Source organism: Epinephelus lanceolatus, chromosome 6 (genome assembly GCF_041903045.1).
Source record: "Epinephelus lanceolatus isolate andai-2023 chromosome 6, ASM4190304v1, whole genome shotgun sequence".
Lineage (NCBI taxonomy): Eukaryota > Metazoa > Chordata > Actinopteri > Perciformes > Serranidae > Epinephelus > Epinephelus lanceolatus.
In genome coordinates, this window is record NC_135739.1 from 7,440,954 (window position 1) to 7,456,330 (window position 15,377).

The following is a 15,377-nucleotide window of genomic DNA, read 5'->3' on the forward strand; positions in this document are numbered from 1 at the left end:
AGGAAGTGGACGTACACATTAGAGAGCTGCCTGCCTTTTAAATAATTTTGCTCATGGCATTTTAAAGTCTAGTCGTCTGCCAATTCGAGGACACAAAAATATCCCCTTGAACAAAAACAAAGAGTTTTTCTTTTTGGCAGATTTGACAGGATATGAACACTTTTTTCTGAATGAGTCGTAACACCATCTCTCTTGTTAATGCCATTCATTCAGTTTGTCAAGGAAATGATACCCTTGTCTGTAATGAGAAATCTTCAGACAGAGGATCTGGCCTATAGGTCCTCTGACAATTTATGTTGCTGTCCTGACCAGTAATCCATTCATGATGGATCACTGAAATTATATTGGCTAAATTTTGAGTCAACAGATCTATACCTTGATAGTTCTTCTTCTGGTAGCTCTCTCTGGTCTTTCATGGAGAGCATGATATTTAAATACACAATTGGCAAACTAATGAAGGCAGAAAGGAGAGCTGATCCTACATGTGTTGCTCTTTGTGGCCTTTGTATAGATACTCACAATGACAAGGAACCCTCGCCCCCCATCTCTGACTGTCTAAGTTGTGGATATTGGCCCCCTTTGGAGTGACATGATGTGTGCGTATATACACTGATCAGCCAAAACATTCAAACCACTGTGAATAACTTTGATATTTTGTTCCAATGCATTGTTCTGCTGGGAAACCTTTGGTTCTGGCATTCATGTGGATACAGCCTGACATGTTCCACCCACTCAAACACCGTTGCAGACCAACTACCCCCCCCTCATGGCAACAGTACTCCCCAATGGCAGTGGCCCCCCAGCAGGATAATGCACCATGCCACACTGCAAACATGGCTCAGGAATGGCCCAAGGAATGTAACAAAGACCTCAAAGTGTCCTCCAAATTCCCCAGATCCCAATCTGAATGAGCATCTGTGGCACGTGCCATTAACCCACCTCACAACCCACTGGACTAAATGGATGTGCCGCCAACGCACTGGTGCCAGACACCGCAGGACACTCCCAGAGATCCTGTGTCCATGCCTCCACAGGTCAGAGCCAAGTCTGATCCAAGGAGGCTCCACCTTGGATTAGGGTACATCTGGGGTACTGGCACATCACAAGAATCCTTGAGCAGATTGGGACCTGGGAAATTTAGAAGCCAGGTCCACACCTTGAGCTTTTTGTCACACTGCACAGGCCATTTCTAAACAGTTTGTGTAGTGTAGCATGGTGCATTATCCTGCTGGGGGGCCACTGCCACTGGGGAGTACTGTTGCCATGAGGGGGGGTACTTGGTCTGTATCGGTGTATATGTGATATGTTTAAGTACTGGTATTTAATTATTATTATTATTTGCCTGTATTAACATGATAGAATAGGCTATAATGCAAGAATCAATGTAAAATGTTAACATAATATAGTATTAAATGGTACATTATGATACTTAATTGTAGTAATATAGTGTCATATGGCATAATATATAGTATAGTACAACCATATAACAGACTTACAGTATATATGTATAATAGGTATAGTGCAGCAATACAGCATATTGTATAGCCCAGTATAACTTACTCTATGATAGATAAGGTTTAGTGATTTTCTATGATTCTTTTGTGTTGCTATTTTGCCTTTGTTTGTCCTTATTTCTATATGTAGATCTAGATAAATTCTTCATTAATTTATTCTAAAATGTCAATAAACTGGGAAATAAATAAATACACTCCGCACTTAAATAAACATGTAAAACTGTGTAAAACATGCAGCTCTGTAGCTAAATAAATACCAAATTCCTTGAGACACATCGCCACCTAGCGGACAGTCTGCCTCCATTCCAGGCCAACCCCGCCCCTCCTATGTCCCGCCTCCAATCCGCACGGAGCGCACGTTTTATAATCCCGGCCGGTGCGAGCGGGCGGAGTGAACCCCACAACAGCGGCAAACGCATTGGAAACCCCACTTCAGCGGGCTGTCGCGGTACAGATCAATCGCATTGAAGCTCTCAATTGGGACTACGTAATTTGTTTCCATGCCTCGTGCCCTAGTCCGCGACCTGTCAATCAAGTCTATTATGCACGTCTTGTTAATGCAGCAAAGCAGCTGAGGGGACGAGAATAGCTTGAGAAGAGACCGCAGGTAATTTAGAAATTTGCTGTCAAAATGGACATGTTAACACAAACCGTCCGGAACATGGCGTCTCTTTCGTTTCACCGTCCTGTCACAGGAGCTTGTTCATCGTTGCCTGGATGATAGCGTTAACTAGCTAACGTTGTGTTGGTATTAGCTGTCTAGCAAGCTAGCAGTTAGCGTTAGCCGCCGAGGTAATGTGAATGTTACCTAGCATTATGGGCTGCGTTATGAGCATACTGATGCTGTGTCAGTGTGTGTAATTACCCGCTGGACTGGCGTCTGTTATCGTAAATGATAACCAAGCTATAAACACGCTATCAAGGTTAACAGATACGGTGCCCTTGCTAGCATTTAATGCTACGATACTGTCATTTTCCTCCCAGCGTCTCATGTAACGTTATAGTATGGATACATCTTTGGCCTTAAACTCCAGCGTTCATTATATAAATGAAGCTAATACAAATACAGTTTTAGATGAAGTTGGGAAAATGGCAGGAATAGTTGCACACGTCATTGAAAAGGTAGATCCAGCTAAGTATACAGCATTTTGTGTAACGTTACTTTAACTAATACATTCACGTTTAAAGCAACTGAATAATGATGTGACCTAGCTGCTGTTTAATGTTAGTGTATTAAAGACCAGTCATAGAGATGGGAGTGATTGAGTCCTGTGTTTTGTAAACTGGCTCTGGGCTTCCCTCTTGTTTACATTTGGGTGGTAATGTTGGTTAGTCATGCTGATTTTCCCTGACAGTGTAAATGCACCAGTCTGAGGTAATCTAAGTATGAGCTTAATCTGAAAACAGATGGGTGTTAATCTACATTTAGTTCAGTACAAAGGAAACTGTAAACAGGCCTTGGAAGGGGTATGCTAATGTTGTCACTTTATTATTAAGTCACAGGCTAAAAGCTCAGCTCTCACAGGCTCATAATAATGTCAGTCGCTATCAGCCAGTTCTCATCTCAATGGTAGTTTAGTAAACTTGTCACATTACATCACAGCCTTTCTTCCTTTTGTTCTGCAGGTTGGCTGCGTTTGCAGCCAGGAGAGGAGAGGGAAAGATGCCTTCTCCATCTTTTACCCTCGATGCTCAGCTGAGATTTCATGACAAATGGCTGAAGATAGACTTGCAGGTATGTGCACACAAAAGACTGAATCGTATGAAAATAACTGCTTTTACAGAGTAGCATGATATTTAGTGGGTTCAGGCACATGTGACTGGGGAGTTTTTCATCTTTGCTTCAGTTTGGAGATGATATATTTGTTTTGACATGCTTGTTTTTGGCTAAAATGACTGTACGGCTTACTTTATTTTTGAAGCTGATTTGTTTTTAAGTTGTTGTCAGTCTGGCTGAGTTGCATGTCTCTAAACTTTGATGTCTCACTGACGATGAATGTGCATCTTTTTTTTTCCAAAACATATTTTCCATGATCCCAGAAAGTGAATGCATTTTGCACTAGTTAGCAGAAACACCCAAAATTCTGCTTATTTAAAATGGTGAGAGTCAAACAGAATTGCACTGTAGGTGCATATAACCTGACACACCTGATCACCTCAGACCTGCCTGCAGGCTGTATCAAGCCTCTTGCACAGATGATTACTGTTTTTCCTGTAATCTGAAAAGAGGTAGATATTACAGTAAGTTAGGGGAAAGGGTATTATAAGATCTATATTGTGAAAACAAACTGATGTTGGTTGTAATTATGAGGTCTTTCATCAATATTTGATGGGTTTAGAGAAGATTGGGATGCGACACTCTGAATCCACAATCTTTTTCTGCATAATAGGCTGTACGATGAGCTGTCTGCTCTCACCTCCACAAATTGTAGCCTGTCTGGACTGAAAATTGGTTTGCACTACCAAATGAGAACTAAAATTGGGGTAGGGTGTCATGTTTTCCCATCCTTAGAGCACTCTCCTTTGCTGAGGGCAGTTTTTAAGTGTTGTGTGTCTGGTCTGGTGTCATCTGTGCGCTAACATGTTTTTGACATTTAAGACACTGGATCCTTGAAAGCAAGAGTCGGTTTTCCACTTGTCAGTGTTTCTTAGTAAAGCAAAGCATGAATGGTGCAATATTAGGATGGTGACACAGATTTCGCAGCAGATGTTGTCTTGAATCATTTGGAACTCAGTGGTAAAGCAGCTAACTTGTACTCTCATTCTTGATTTATATTTGGTATTAATTTATTGCTTGGTCTGCTTAGATGGGTTGTGAAGACTACACAAAAATATTTCTTCCTCAAGTGGAAAAAGTGAAATGATAATCAGCGAAAGGGAACATTTTAAAGTGATAATGTAACACTAAAACATGCTAATCCCTACCTCACCAATTTTCAACCAGCTTTGTATTATAATAATGTATGTAATAATAAAGTATGTGTATATGAATTGTGTTATGCATTACGTCAGTCACCAGTGGGAGTGTTTATTGGTCTGGTGTGACGCAGTACATTCTGGTAGCTGTAGATTTTTTACTTCTTAAGACCCACACACACCAAACCAACATCAAAGAATCAGTGGGACAAAGGCCGACTGTTGTGTCGCCTCATCTCGCCTGTGTCTCAGCCAAAAAGTTGCACTGAACCCACCACATAGACTGCAGTCGACAGCCGACTAGCACGCATGTTCTGCGCCTGTGTGAGAGAAGATAACTCTCCATGGCAGCAGGCGGCTGTAGTCTGTATTTGTCATTAAAAAGATTAAGTGGAAGACTGATAGGATGGATTCTAGATGCTAGTTAGCCAGTTAGCACGTTAACAACACAACCCCATGTTGTAAGAACAGTTGATGTTAGCTGTGCATTAGCGAACAATGACACAAACAATTATGAAATGATTTTGCTAATGAGCTCAGTTGCTAAAAACACAATCTTACCTAATATAACAAGTTTGTTTTGATCTCACGCCCTCTTGACTTTAGCTGTTTGTTGGAGTTCCTCACTTCCTTTCCTTTTCTTGTGTGCTGAGCTGAACAGCCAGTCAGAGTGATTTCACTCACCGACAGGCTCGCCAAAGACTCAGACGCCGATTCAACATCATGATCGTCTGAAAAAAAGCAGACGAGGGCCGAGCAGTGCCAACGCTGCTAGACACACCGCAAAATCAAGGGTCACAGACGCTCACCGACAGCCAGCTGTCGACTTGGTGTGTCAGGGCCCTTATGCAAATGAAACACCACAGCTCTTTTTTATGTTTTTTCTGGTCATATAGCACCAATATGAAAAGTATTTGTGTCTTTCTACTGCATTGACAGTCTAGCTTTATGAGAAGAGCGTCTTTCCAGCAGAGAGATGCTTCTTTAAAGTTCTGCTTGCATAATGTGATAATAGCCTGTCTGCGACATACTTATGCACATCTACAAAGCAAACACATGAAGATATGAATACAAAGTCAATTTTATTTATGCATTGTGCTGATTTTCTGTTTCTCACTTCCTTTGGCAGCGGGCTTTCTCTCCAGAGGGACTGAGTGAGATGTGGAATGAAATGGTAAAAGATGAGGAGATAACATTCAACGGAGAAGAATCAGCTCACCCAGGTACGGCACCGAGAGATTGCAGCATTCATTTACCCTCTTATGTTGCTCACGCATTTACACATTGCTGCCATCTGTTTGTGAAGACATGGTACATTTTTACACACTGCCTAAACATGAAACACAAGCCAGGGACAGGGTTGTCATTTTAACCTTGCTGATGGAAATGAAGGTTGATGTCAGTGTTTTCTTTTGGTAATTTAAGAGGATTGCACTGACTGCTTTGGAGCGCAGAAGAAGGATGAACCTAACGACAAAGAGAAGAAGGAGGAGGAGGAGACCTCAACATCTGTGCATCACTCCATTATTGAGACCTGGGACTGGGGGCGGCAGCCAGGTGAGACAGCTACCTGAACATGGTTGAAAATGTCCTGTTGTGGCTTTCTGTTACTACGATGCTGCCTTATTCTCCTGTGGTGGTTATTTCACGCCTTCCTGTTTCTCAGTAGGGTATTTAATACCATGCTGACAGCAGATGGTTTCACAACACTTAAATGTCGACTAGATACAATTATACTGACCATTTCAACACATGGCCAACCCCTGTGTTTATCAATATCACGTCTGTCAGGCCCTGCTGATTTGTGCATGTTTTGCTGGCACGTGAGATGTGGAAACTCTGAAATGACAACTTGCACCCTGCCACTCTTAGTGTTTATTTTTACCCCTCAGAGTGTAATCTTGGTAGGCGTTACAATGTGGTCCAGTTAAGGGTACCGTCTCTCACCCAAGCTGTGTTTACTGGCAGGACTGGGTGGGACAGTGTCATGGTGGTGGGAGATAAGCGTTGGGTGGGTGGGGGAAGGATCTGCATGCATAGTGAATGCAGGTTTTGCTGGTAGCTACTTGGCGGCTTGTCGCTTTTTTCTTTATTGACTGAACCAGGAAATCAAAGTGGTGTGATTGTACAGTGAGTGTAACTGGATCGCTACATGGATGAGCGCTCTGTCATTGATGCTTAAAGTTCAAACAGCACACTTCCTGCTTTTCCATTGAGTGGTCAGATATCTGGAACATGTTGATCTCAGCAGTTACAGCCCAGACCAAATCTATTGTTTTGAAATCAGGATGGAGCAGCGACAGATGACGGATTTGCTCTGATTCTTGGCAGTGGATGTGTTTTACCTCTTTTTTGCATGGTAGATCTTTTATAGAGAGTTTTTAAACAGTATTTTTTATTGTTGTTGGTTTTTCAATTATAACAAACATTACATTAATACAATGGTCAGTCTCGGCAGCAAATGCGGTATACATTCAAGTGCATAGGCAATAAGTTAAACAGTATTTAAAACAGATGTGAATATACAGATGTAACAGTAATTACAATGTACAGGAATCTTGAAGATCACATGACCTACTACACTTTATAATCTCATTCCAGTTACACTGCCCCTATATGGAAGCAAACAAGAAAAATAAAAGTTTTTTCCACCAGCCACTAGATACATAATATTCACATTTAATAAAGAAGTGTCTGTGGGATGGGAAATTGATTGAACCAAATATGAATCAGTGCACTAAGAATCTATTGACATATGTTGCTATGGAAAAACTAACATACAAAATATCCGGGGCAGCTTCCTGGCGTTTTTTAAAACAAAACGTTGGCAATGAGCATATAAATATTTTACTTTGAAAACCAGTCTGATTTTATTTGTCCCGAATGCACCTCTTTGAAAATGAAATATCTTCATTTGCAATTTCATTTTGATTTACTTTTTTTCATTGTCACAACTTCAGATCCAAAAATTCAAGATTCAGAATTTAGAAAATAGAGACAAAGTTGCTCAAATTTGATTGGGTAAATTCACATCCAAAAATTCAACTTGCACAAAAATTAAATAGAGCAGCAGCTAAAGTTCAGTCAGATTGTACATAAGCAGCACAAACTCGACGACTTTCTGAAGCCCTCATCATTCTCCGTGGGTAATCATCAGTAGGTTTCTTTTTTGTCACTTAGGCTTTATTGGGTTTTTAAGGTAACACAATTGCACATATTTTTTGCTCAGAGTACAAAATCACCTGAGTAGATACAATAATTGAACATAATAAAAGCAAAGTAAAGTGAAAAAAAAGAAAAAAAATGGAAAGAGAAAAAGAAAAGAAAAAATGTGCTTAAAGAACATAAAGCTTGTGGGAGAATACATTAATAAAGGAAGACATTTTTTCCCCTTCCAGTAATTGTCTTCCTCAAAAAGGTGCTTACATACAGTGTGGCAGTATCCTTATACTTTTTCTAAATAAACTGTCCACTTCTGCCATCTTTTTGCTAACAAGCCTTCCCCCAAATGTAGTACATGAGTCAGTTTTTCCATTGTCCATATTTCCTTTATGATGTCCAGCCACTGGTTCCGGGTGGGAGATTCAAGTTTGTACCAGTTTCTAGTAATGGCTTTCCTAGAAGCTGTAAGAAGTACCTTAGCCAAACAGCGGTCTTCCATCTGCACCACTGGTGCAATGTGTCCCAAGTACAAAGTAACACATGTCATTGGAATCTTATATCCAAGCACCTTGATCAAAACTGAGTGTACATCCTCCTAAAATGATTTCAATTTTACACAACTCCATAAAATATGTGTATGATGTGCATTTAAGGAACCACATTGTCTCCAACAGGGCTGAGGTGTTGATGATCTTTTACTTTGGATCTTAGGCGTAATAAAAAAACGAACCAAGTTTTTCCAATTAAACATCCTCCATTGTTGTGAGCTAGTGGAAGTGTGTTGGAGTTCACATATGTCATACCATTCATCTGATGTAATTTCCACTTCTAATTCATCTTCCCATTTTGATTTCAGATATAATGTTGAATTGCCATTACATTCCATAAGACTCTCATAAAACCTGGAGATTACTTTGGTACAATTACTATTAGGTTTATATGCACTCAGCATGACATTTATCACTGAATTTAACATTTCTGTACTCTCCATTTTCACTTCCTTATTGTAGTAATCCCTAAATTGTATATATCTGAACAGATCACTGTTATGTAGGCCGAACTTATCTTTTAATGTTTGGAAACTCTTCAATTCTTTATTTTCTATTACCGTACCTATTGTCTTAATACCTTTTATTGTCCACTGTTTGAATGTGACATCACCTTCTCCTGGTTCGAACTGAGTGTCAAAGGCTATCCATCTGAGCACTTTCTGGTTTTTTCCATAATTTGAATTGTTTAATCATCAGTAGGTTTCAATTTCAAGCCACTTTCTTGGATCACATGACTGACACGCTGTACTCTGATAGGCCAGAGGTCGGTTCCATTGTATTTAGGCTCAACTGCCTACCCTGTCCTGGGTAGTCTGGATGTTGCTATGTGACATTTTACGTTGTATTTTTGGATCTGAATTTTACCAGTCTAATTTGAGCAACCTTAGTTTTTTTTTTTTTTAATTCTGAATTTTTTTTCAATCTGAGTTTATGAACTTCGAAAAAATATTCAAGTTCAGCTTTTCAAGAAATTCCACATTTCAATTTCAAAAAGGTGAATTTAGGACTAATAAATTTAGATGAATGTTTTTTAAAGTAAAATATTTCTATGCCATGAATTCAGTGGTGTGTAAATTTCAATATTAAATATGTAGTGGCTGTTACAATTCAAACTGTTATGTCTCTAATTTGCTTCCATACGCCCACCCCAGTCTTTGGCATTACTGATCATTACTTTCTGTAATGTATTGATTTTATACTTTGTTTGTCCACATTTTTGTCCTGCATCTATCACTTTATTAGCTTGTAAGAAGCACAAGTCTATTAGTGAATGGTCACTGTTTTTAGTAATACGGTCACTTGGTGCATTACTTTGGCTAACAAGGGATTTTCATTCTTGTCATCTGGCTAACCATATCAAGTACCTCCTTTTGAAAAACTGTTGACCACATTACATCCCCTTAAGCAGCTGTCCCTTTAGCATTGTTACAATAGAATCCTGTGTCTGGTGTTTTTGGGATTATGGTAATGTAGTTTTGATGGTGTTTAGATCTTTTATAAAGAGTAAATCAGCCCCTATGAATTTGGAAGTTCTCTTGCACAAGTTACTTTTTGGCCATGGGTAACGTATAATAGATAGTTAGAGACTTTGTCTAAGTGAGAGACGTATAACTGTCCTGACAGCCGAGCACAGCTGACTTTAGTGTGGCTCATACAACCTCAGGCCAGTCGGGCTTACATAAAGCTTAAGTGGATTTCAGACCTGCTATTTCGGCTCATCTCGTCTTCCCTGCAGCACTGCTCTATAGACACATAATAAAACCTTTTCTTGCAATAAGATCAGAACAAAGAGCTGTTTGTTATCATGGCCAGTGGGGAAAAATATTGAATATGGGGAATTTTCCTTTTGTCATTGCAAAACAGTCAAGATACAAGTACTAAGCTCAAGTGTCACAGGACTCTGTGCTGTCCGTGTAATAAGGAACTGGAGTGTTTCATCACTTACTGCAATGTGTTAATTCCAAATAAATGTGTACTTTTTGAATATTTTTTAAAGAAAGTTACAGAATCTCCTATACATATATACCTGTATATCATGTTAACTTGACTTTCCAGGGGGGGCGGGGGGTGCTGTTGGAGGGCGGAGCACCCCCCTAATATAATGGTAGGGGAAACACTGGAGCCCTGAAACAATGAAATGACTCATTTGACCGATAACAATATATAGGTTACTCTTTGCGACCTGAGACTCCAGACGTTCGTCCATGGATACTTTTCTCTTAAGTGATCTGATTGGTCAGATGTCAGGGTGTTGACAGGCTGTGATCCAATACCAGTGAAAAGAGAACCAGCTTCTTGGTACTGAAAACCCTGCGTTAACCCTGAAGTAGTCTCTATATACAGACTCAGTGAATGTAGAGTCTGTAGGCAAACCCCAGAGATCTTGCCTCCGGAAGAAGAGCGGAAGAGCCCTGGTTTCCGGTTGTAGGCTGTTTGTAGTCCGCGTGATATTGACCAATCACGTTTGAGCCGGCTGCAGTTGTTGCCAGGTTAAACGGTCCTTGCGGTGAACTAACGAGACGGAACATAATTGGCGTCACTGCAAACTCTGAATCCATCGCAATGGTTCAGCATATTTACTTATATATAAACGGAAGTCAGAAACGGAAATTCGCCTCCTCCGCCCAAATCAAACCGGAATGCCAAAAAATCGGGGGTCTGTCCCCAGAGGCTGTATCGCCGTCTGCCGGAAGTCAGATGCTGAATACAGCCGATGGGTTCTGAGAATGACCCTGAAGTTACATCGCTAACTCCAAATCCCACTTCATAGTACAGGCATCTGCTTTGATTTTTAATGTTTGAGTCAGATGTTGAATATGAATCTTAAAAGACAGTCTGCTTTCAAGCTAAGTTTCTTAGTATTTGTATGACTCGGCAAGATTAATGTGGGTGCTGTTTAAAGTTTTAATGGCAGGAAGGTCACAGTCACAGGTAGAGGTGCAGAATGCCATGTACTTGGTCTTTTCTGCATTAAAAACTAGTCTGATTAAGGAGTGATGAGTGAAAAGCATCAAAGGCAGGCTGAAGATTAATCAGTGCCTGGTCTGGGGTGGAGCCTGGGGCATATAGAATTGTATCAACAACAAGAAAATGGACAATGAACTATTAATTAGGAAGAAATATGTTACTTATAGTGTAAACAGCAATGGGCCAAGGATTGACCCCTGTGGCAACTTATTCGTATTTTGAATAATATTGCTCTGTTTGCACTCAAAATAAAGTTTAATGGTCATGTTTTTTGCTGCAAGAAGTAATTTCCATTGCTCTTCCCTTGTGTGTGTTTGTGTGTGTGTGTAGATGAGAACGAGTTGAAGGAGTGTCTGTTGGTCCTGGTTGAGGACCAGCAGAAGCTCTCAGCTCAGATGGCCAAAAGCACCCTGTCTGCCCAGCGCCTGCGCCAGCGCCTGGTCATCCTGGAGCGCTACCTCATCTCTCTGAGCCACAGCATGATGGAGGAGGAAGAGAAGTACAAGGTCCGCTGGAAGGGGCCCCCCAGCCCACCACTGCCTGCTGCTGATAATAAGAGGTAAAATATAACGAAGCGAGGGAGTGTAGAGGGCTGGCATGTCGGCTCGGTTGTCAGGGCTGTCACCTCACAGCAATGAGAATAAAGCAGAGATTTTAAATTACCTATGGAAATCAAGCTTTTTTTTTGGCACTGAGCAACTTTCTATTGGAATAAACATGGGCCACACTCCAACCCTGAATCCATTTTTCTTCATACATCCATGATCTCAGCTTCTCTGCACAATCATTGCAGCCTGGAAATGTCTGTAAGGGAGTGTAGCAGCACTTTATACTGTGAATAAATGCTTCTAAACCAAAATCCTCACAACCAGGCATGCTCCAGCAGGAATATGATCAGAAATCGTGAAGAAATTAACAACATCGGCCACCAAGATTACACATTTCCCTGATGTTAGCATGTAGCTACATGTAGCAGTGTAGCCAATGTGAACACTTGCAATAGTGTGCCTAGAGCAGCTGACCATATCAAGAAATCTGTCACAATCTGACGTAAGCATGTCCAGAAAAACCCTCGGAAACAGAGCATTCGTTTTTGCGCACTGGTTTTACTTTTACCTCATCTTTTAAAACTCTGGCCACATTTAATATGAACAACCAACATTGTAACATTATATATATGATAGAAAATAAGGAAAAGCATAATACCGTAGGTCCCTTTTTATTAGCTCCACCAAGCTCCATCACAACTCAAATGCTGTGTCGGTACACTGTATTATAATTTAGGAAGGCAGTTTAATAAAGTATTATGTAAAACTATAGACTGGGCCTGTACAGTTAGAAAGTACAGAATATAGTACAGTTTATTCCTGGTATGTACTTACATGACTTAAAGAATTTTCATGCTTCCTTGAGTTAAACCCTGCAGCTATTTGAGTGCACACTGTGTTTTCCTCACAGAGGGCTCTTAATCACACACAAATGCATTTTGTGTTAATCTCTGTACATTTTTTTTTTTATTTTATTTTATTTTTTTTCAGCCCTCGTCCAGCCAGTAAAGGAGTTGAAGGTTTGGCCAGAGTTGGCTCCAGGGCAGCGCTCTCGTTTGCCTTTGCTTTCCTGCGTCGGGCCTGGAGGTCAGGTAAGAACATCTGGGGTATACTGACAGGGAAGACTTGTTGTGTCCTAGTCGTGGTGGTGATAGCCGCTGTCATGGTAATGGAGCTTTGCTCAACAGCTGTTCTTGAACACCATGTAACAAGCTGCTCATAGTAAACAACCCAACTTATTTCTCAATGCCATGTTTTTAGCCTTAGCTTGTGATGTTGGCTAAATAAAGGACTGCAAAGGTTTAGGGCCTGGGGGAATTGTTTGTGATGTTCCTGCTTCTTTGGGATGAGAGTGCAGCTGGCATGAAAAATGGCTTCATGGTCTGAATCTTCATGCATCAACAGAAACACTGAAATGGGAAAAGTCCCCATTTTGGGCAGATGAATAGGAACTATCACTATGTGTGACAGAAGCGTTAAATATATTTTCATTTTAGTTTTAGTTTGTAGTTCATGGTGCTGTTCTGTTGGGCTGTGTTGTATTAAACTATGATTTTATAATGAAGTTCCCTCCAATGTCTTTAAAGTATAATGTAGTCCAATACAACACCACTGTAGACTATGACCTCAAAAAAACCATAGAGTTGAATTTTTATTTGATTGTGCAAGTAATACATAATTTATAAACCTGTATTTCAGTGTATACCAATCACCCAGTGTGATTATATTTAGAATAAAGTGACTGTGTTTGTTTAAAGTCCTTCATGGTTGTCTTGGCAAGTAGAGATGCTGTTTTTGTTACGTGTACTGATGCGAGGTGGAGAGCTGCCTGTCCACAGGGACTGGGTGGGAACAAAGAGCTGGCCTCGTCTCTGTAGCCTTCCTGTAACATGAGCCACACACAGACACACAGACGGTTAAGCCTCTCATCCTCAGTCCAGCTGTATTCCTGGAATACACTGTCAGAACAGTATAAGTGTAACAGTGTTTTCTTTCACCCGCCACCTAATTGAGCACATGTGCAAATCTTGGATATTAAAGAGCTTTTAGAGTTTTTCAGGCTTCAAGAGCCAGGACAGAGGCCATTTATTCTGATGCTTGAAGATTATAGTCTGTAGTTGCATGCAAGGTTGAGATCATACTCATCAAGCATCTCAGAACCAATAAGTTAAATAGAAATAGCTCTCATTTTTCTTTTGCAGAACCAGGGTTTCCTTTAGAAATAAATGGTGCTGGTCCACATGTCCCGGCAGGGCTGCTCGATTGTGGAAAAAATCTTAATCACGATAATTTTGGTTTTATTATGTGGCGCACGTGATGACATATATTGTTTACATGGTGGCATGTCATTTTTGTCTCTACATGGTCGCGCGTTTACAATTCTCCTCTGCTCTCTGTATCCCGCACAGCGGAGTTCGACCCCTGATGCGCACACACACACACACACACACACACACAGACACAGATCAACCTCTCTCGCTGTCCCTCTGCCATTTTCAGCACGCTGTTTTTGAAATCTCCCGCCATCACCTGCCCCTCGCATTACTAGTAGTTCACCTACTTGACCAGCTCGTGTAGTGAATAGAGGAGAGGAGGGGAGGGGGCGGTATTGCGCATGCGCGACTTCCGTAGAAGACAAAATAACATCTCCGGGCTTCCGTGACCAAAAATCGCTTACCCTCGATTTCATTAATTTTGAAATTGTTTGACCTGAAAATCGTAATCGCAATTACCAGACGATTAATTGCACAGCCTTACGTGACAAATGGGAAAACCTTGGGCCAAATATCTGTTTTATCAAGCATAAAATTAATTTATAGTACTGTTACATCACGTACACAAACCACATACCTATCAACTGTGCACTCCAGATCAGACTGGAGACGTAACCACTTAAAAGATTGGTGAGTGATTGGTGAGTTTATACTGTGACAGTTATGGAAATGACATACAATATAGCCAACGCAAGCAGGTTGTTATTAGTGATGGTTATTTATCAGAAACTTCCAGCTCCTTGGCGATCTCCCTCCGGTCAGCTGCCACCTTATTCAGTTTTTGTAATGAAAAATGAGGTGGTATCATGTTGATGTTGATCGCGTCATTGAAACTTCACAAATCACACATTTCTAGTTCATGACAGTGGTTTCGAAATGGGTTGCAGGAATAAATAGAAACAGGGAATCCAACAGAACTTCAGCTCTGAACAGCAGCTGTGCAGTGCTGCCTCATGCCTGGCCTGTTTGGACATTCCAAAAGCAATGTGATCAAACTGATTTTGTTGCTGCGCTTATTTGCTTCGCATTCAGTCAGTGAATGATACTGTTGAATAAGAGTCTGTTGTACGCCAGATTCAAGTGAATTGGCAAGAAATGTATTGTATGGGTATGTGCATAAATTGCATTTTAGATTTAGGAAGATGTGGGAATATATTATCAACTAAAGTATGCTGGGCCTGGCACATTTGGGATTTTATATTCCATATTTATAGGTACCCTCTGTGCAGTGTAATCTAACCACTGTGTCAAAAGTAAAACATAGGATGTTTGTTTTACAGGAGATGATGCAGATCTTTGCAGTGAGCTTCTCCAGGAGTCTCTGGATGCTTTGCGTGCCCTTCCAGAGGCCACACTGTTTGATGAGGGAACGGTGTCATCTGTGTGGCTCGAAGTTGTTGAAAGGGCCACCAAGTTCCTCAGGTTTGTTATTTACAGATCAGTCAG

The 15,377-nt window shown here is 40.7% G+C and overlaps 1 protein-coding gene across 3 annotated transcripts in view; it reads left to right on the plus strand.

Moving 5' to 3' along the window:
• The first annotated feature begins 1,998 nt into the window (after positions 1-1,998).
• Positions 1,999-15,377, plus strand: part of herc2 (HECT and RLD domain containing E3 ubiquitin protein ligase 2) — a 59,263-nt gene continuing 45,884 nt past the window's right edge. For all 3 annotated transcript variants that reach the window (XM_033622567.2, XM_033622569.2, XM_033622570.2), the window contains exons 1-7: positions 1,999-2,121; positions 3,141-3,249; positions 5,560-5,653; positions 5,856-5,987; positions 11,441-11,669; positions 12,649-12,749; positions 15,212-15,353. In XM_033622567.2, the coding sequence (XP_033478458.2) occupies positions 3,178-3,249; positions 5,560-5,653; positions 5,856-5,987; positions 11,441-11,669; positions 12,649-12,749; positions 15,212-15,353 (770 nt within the window). In that variant the 5' untranslated portion in view covers positions 1,999-2,121; positions 3,141-3,177. The remainder of the gene's footprint in view (positions 2,122-3,140; positions 3,250-5,559; positions 5,654-5,855; positions 5,988-11,440; positions 11,670-12,648; positions 12,750-15,211; positions 15,354-15,377) is intronic.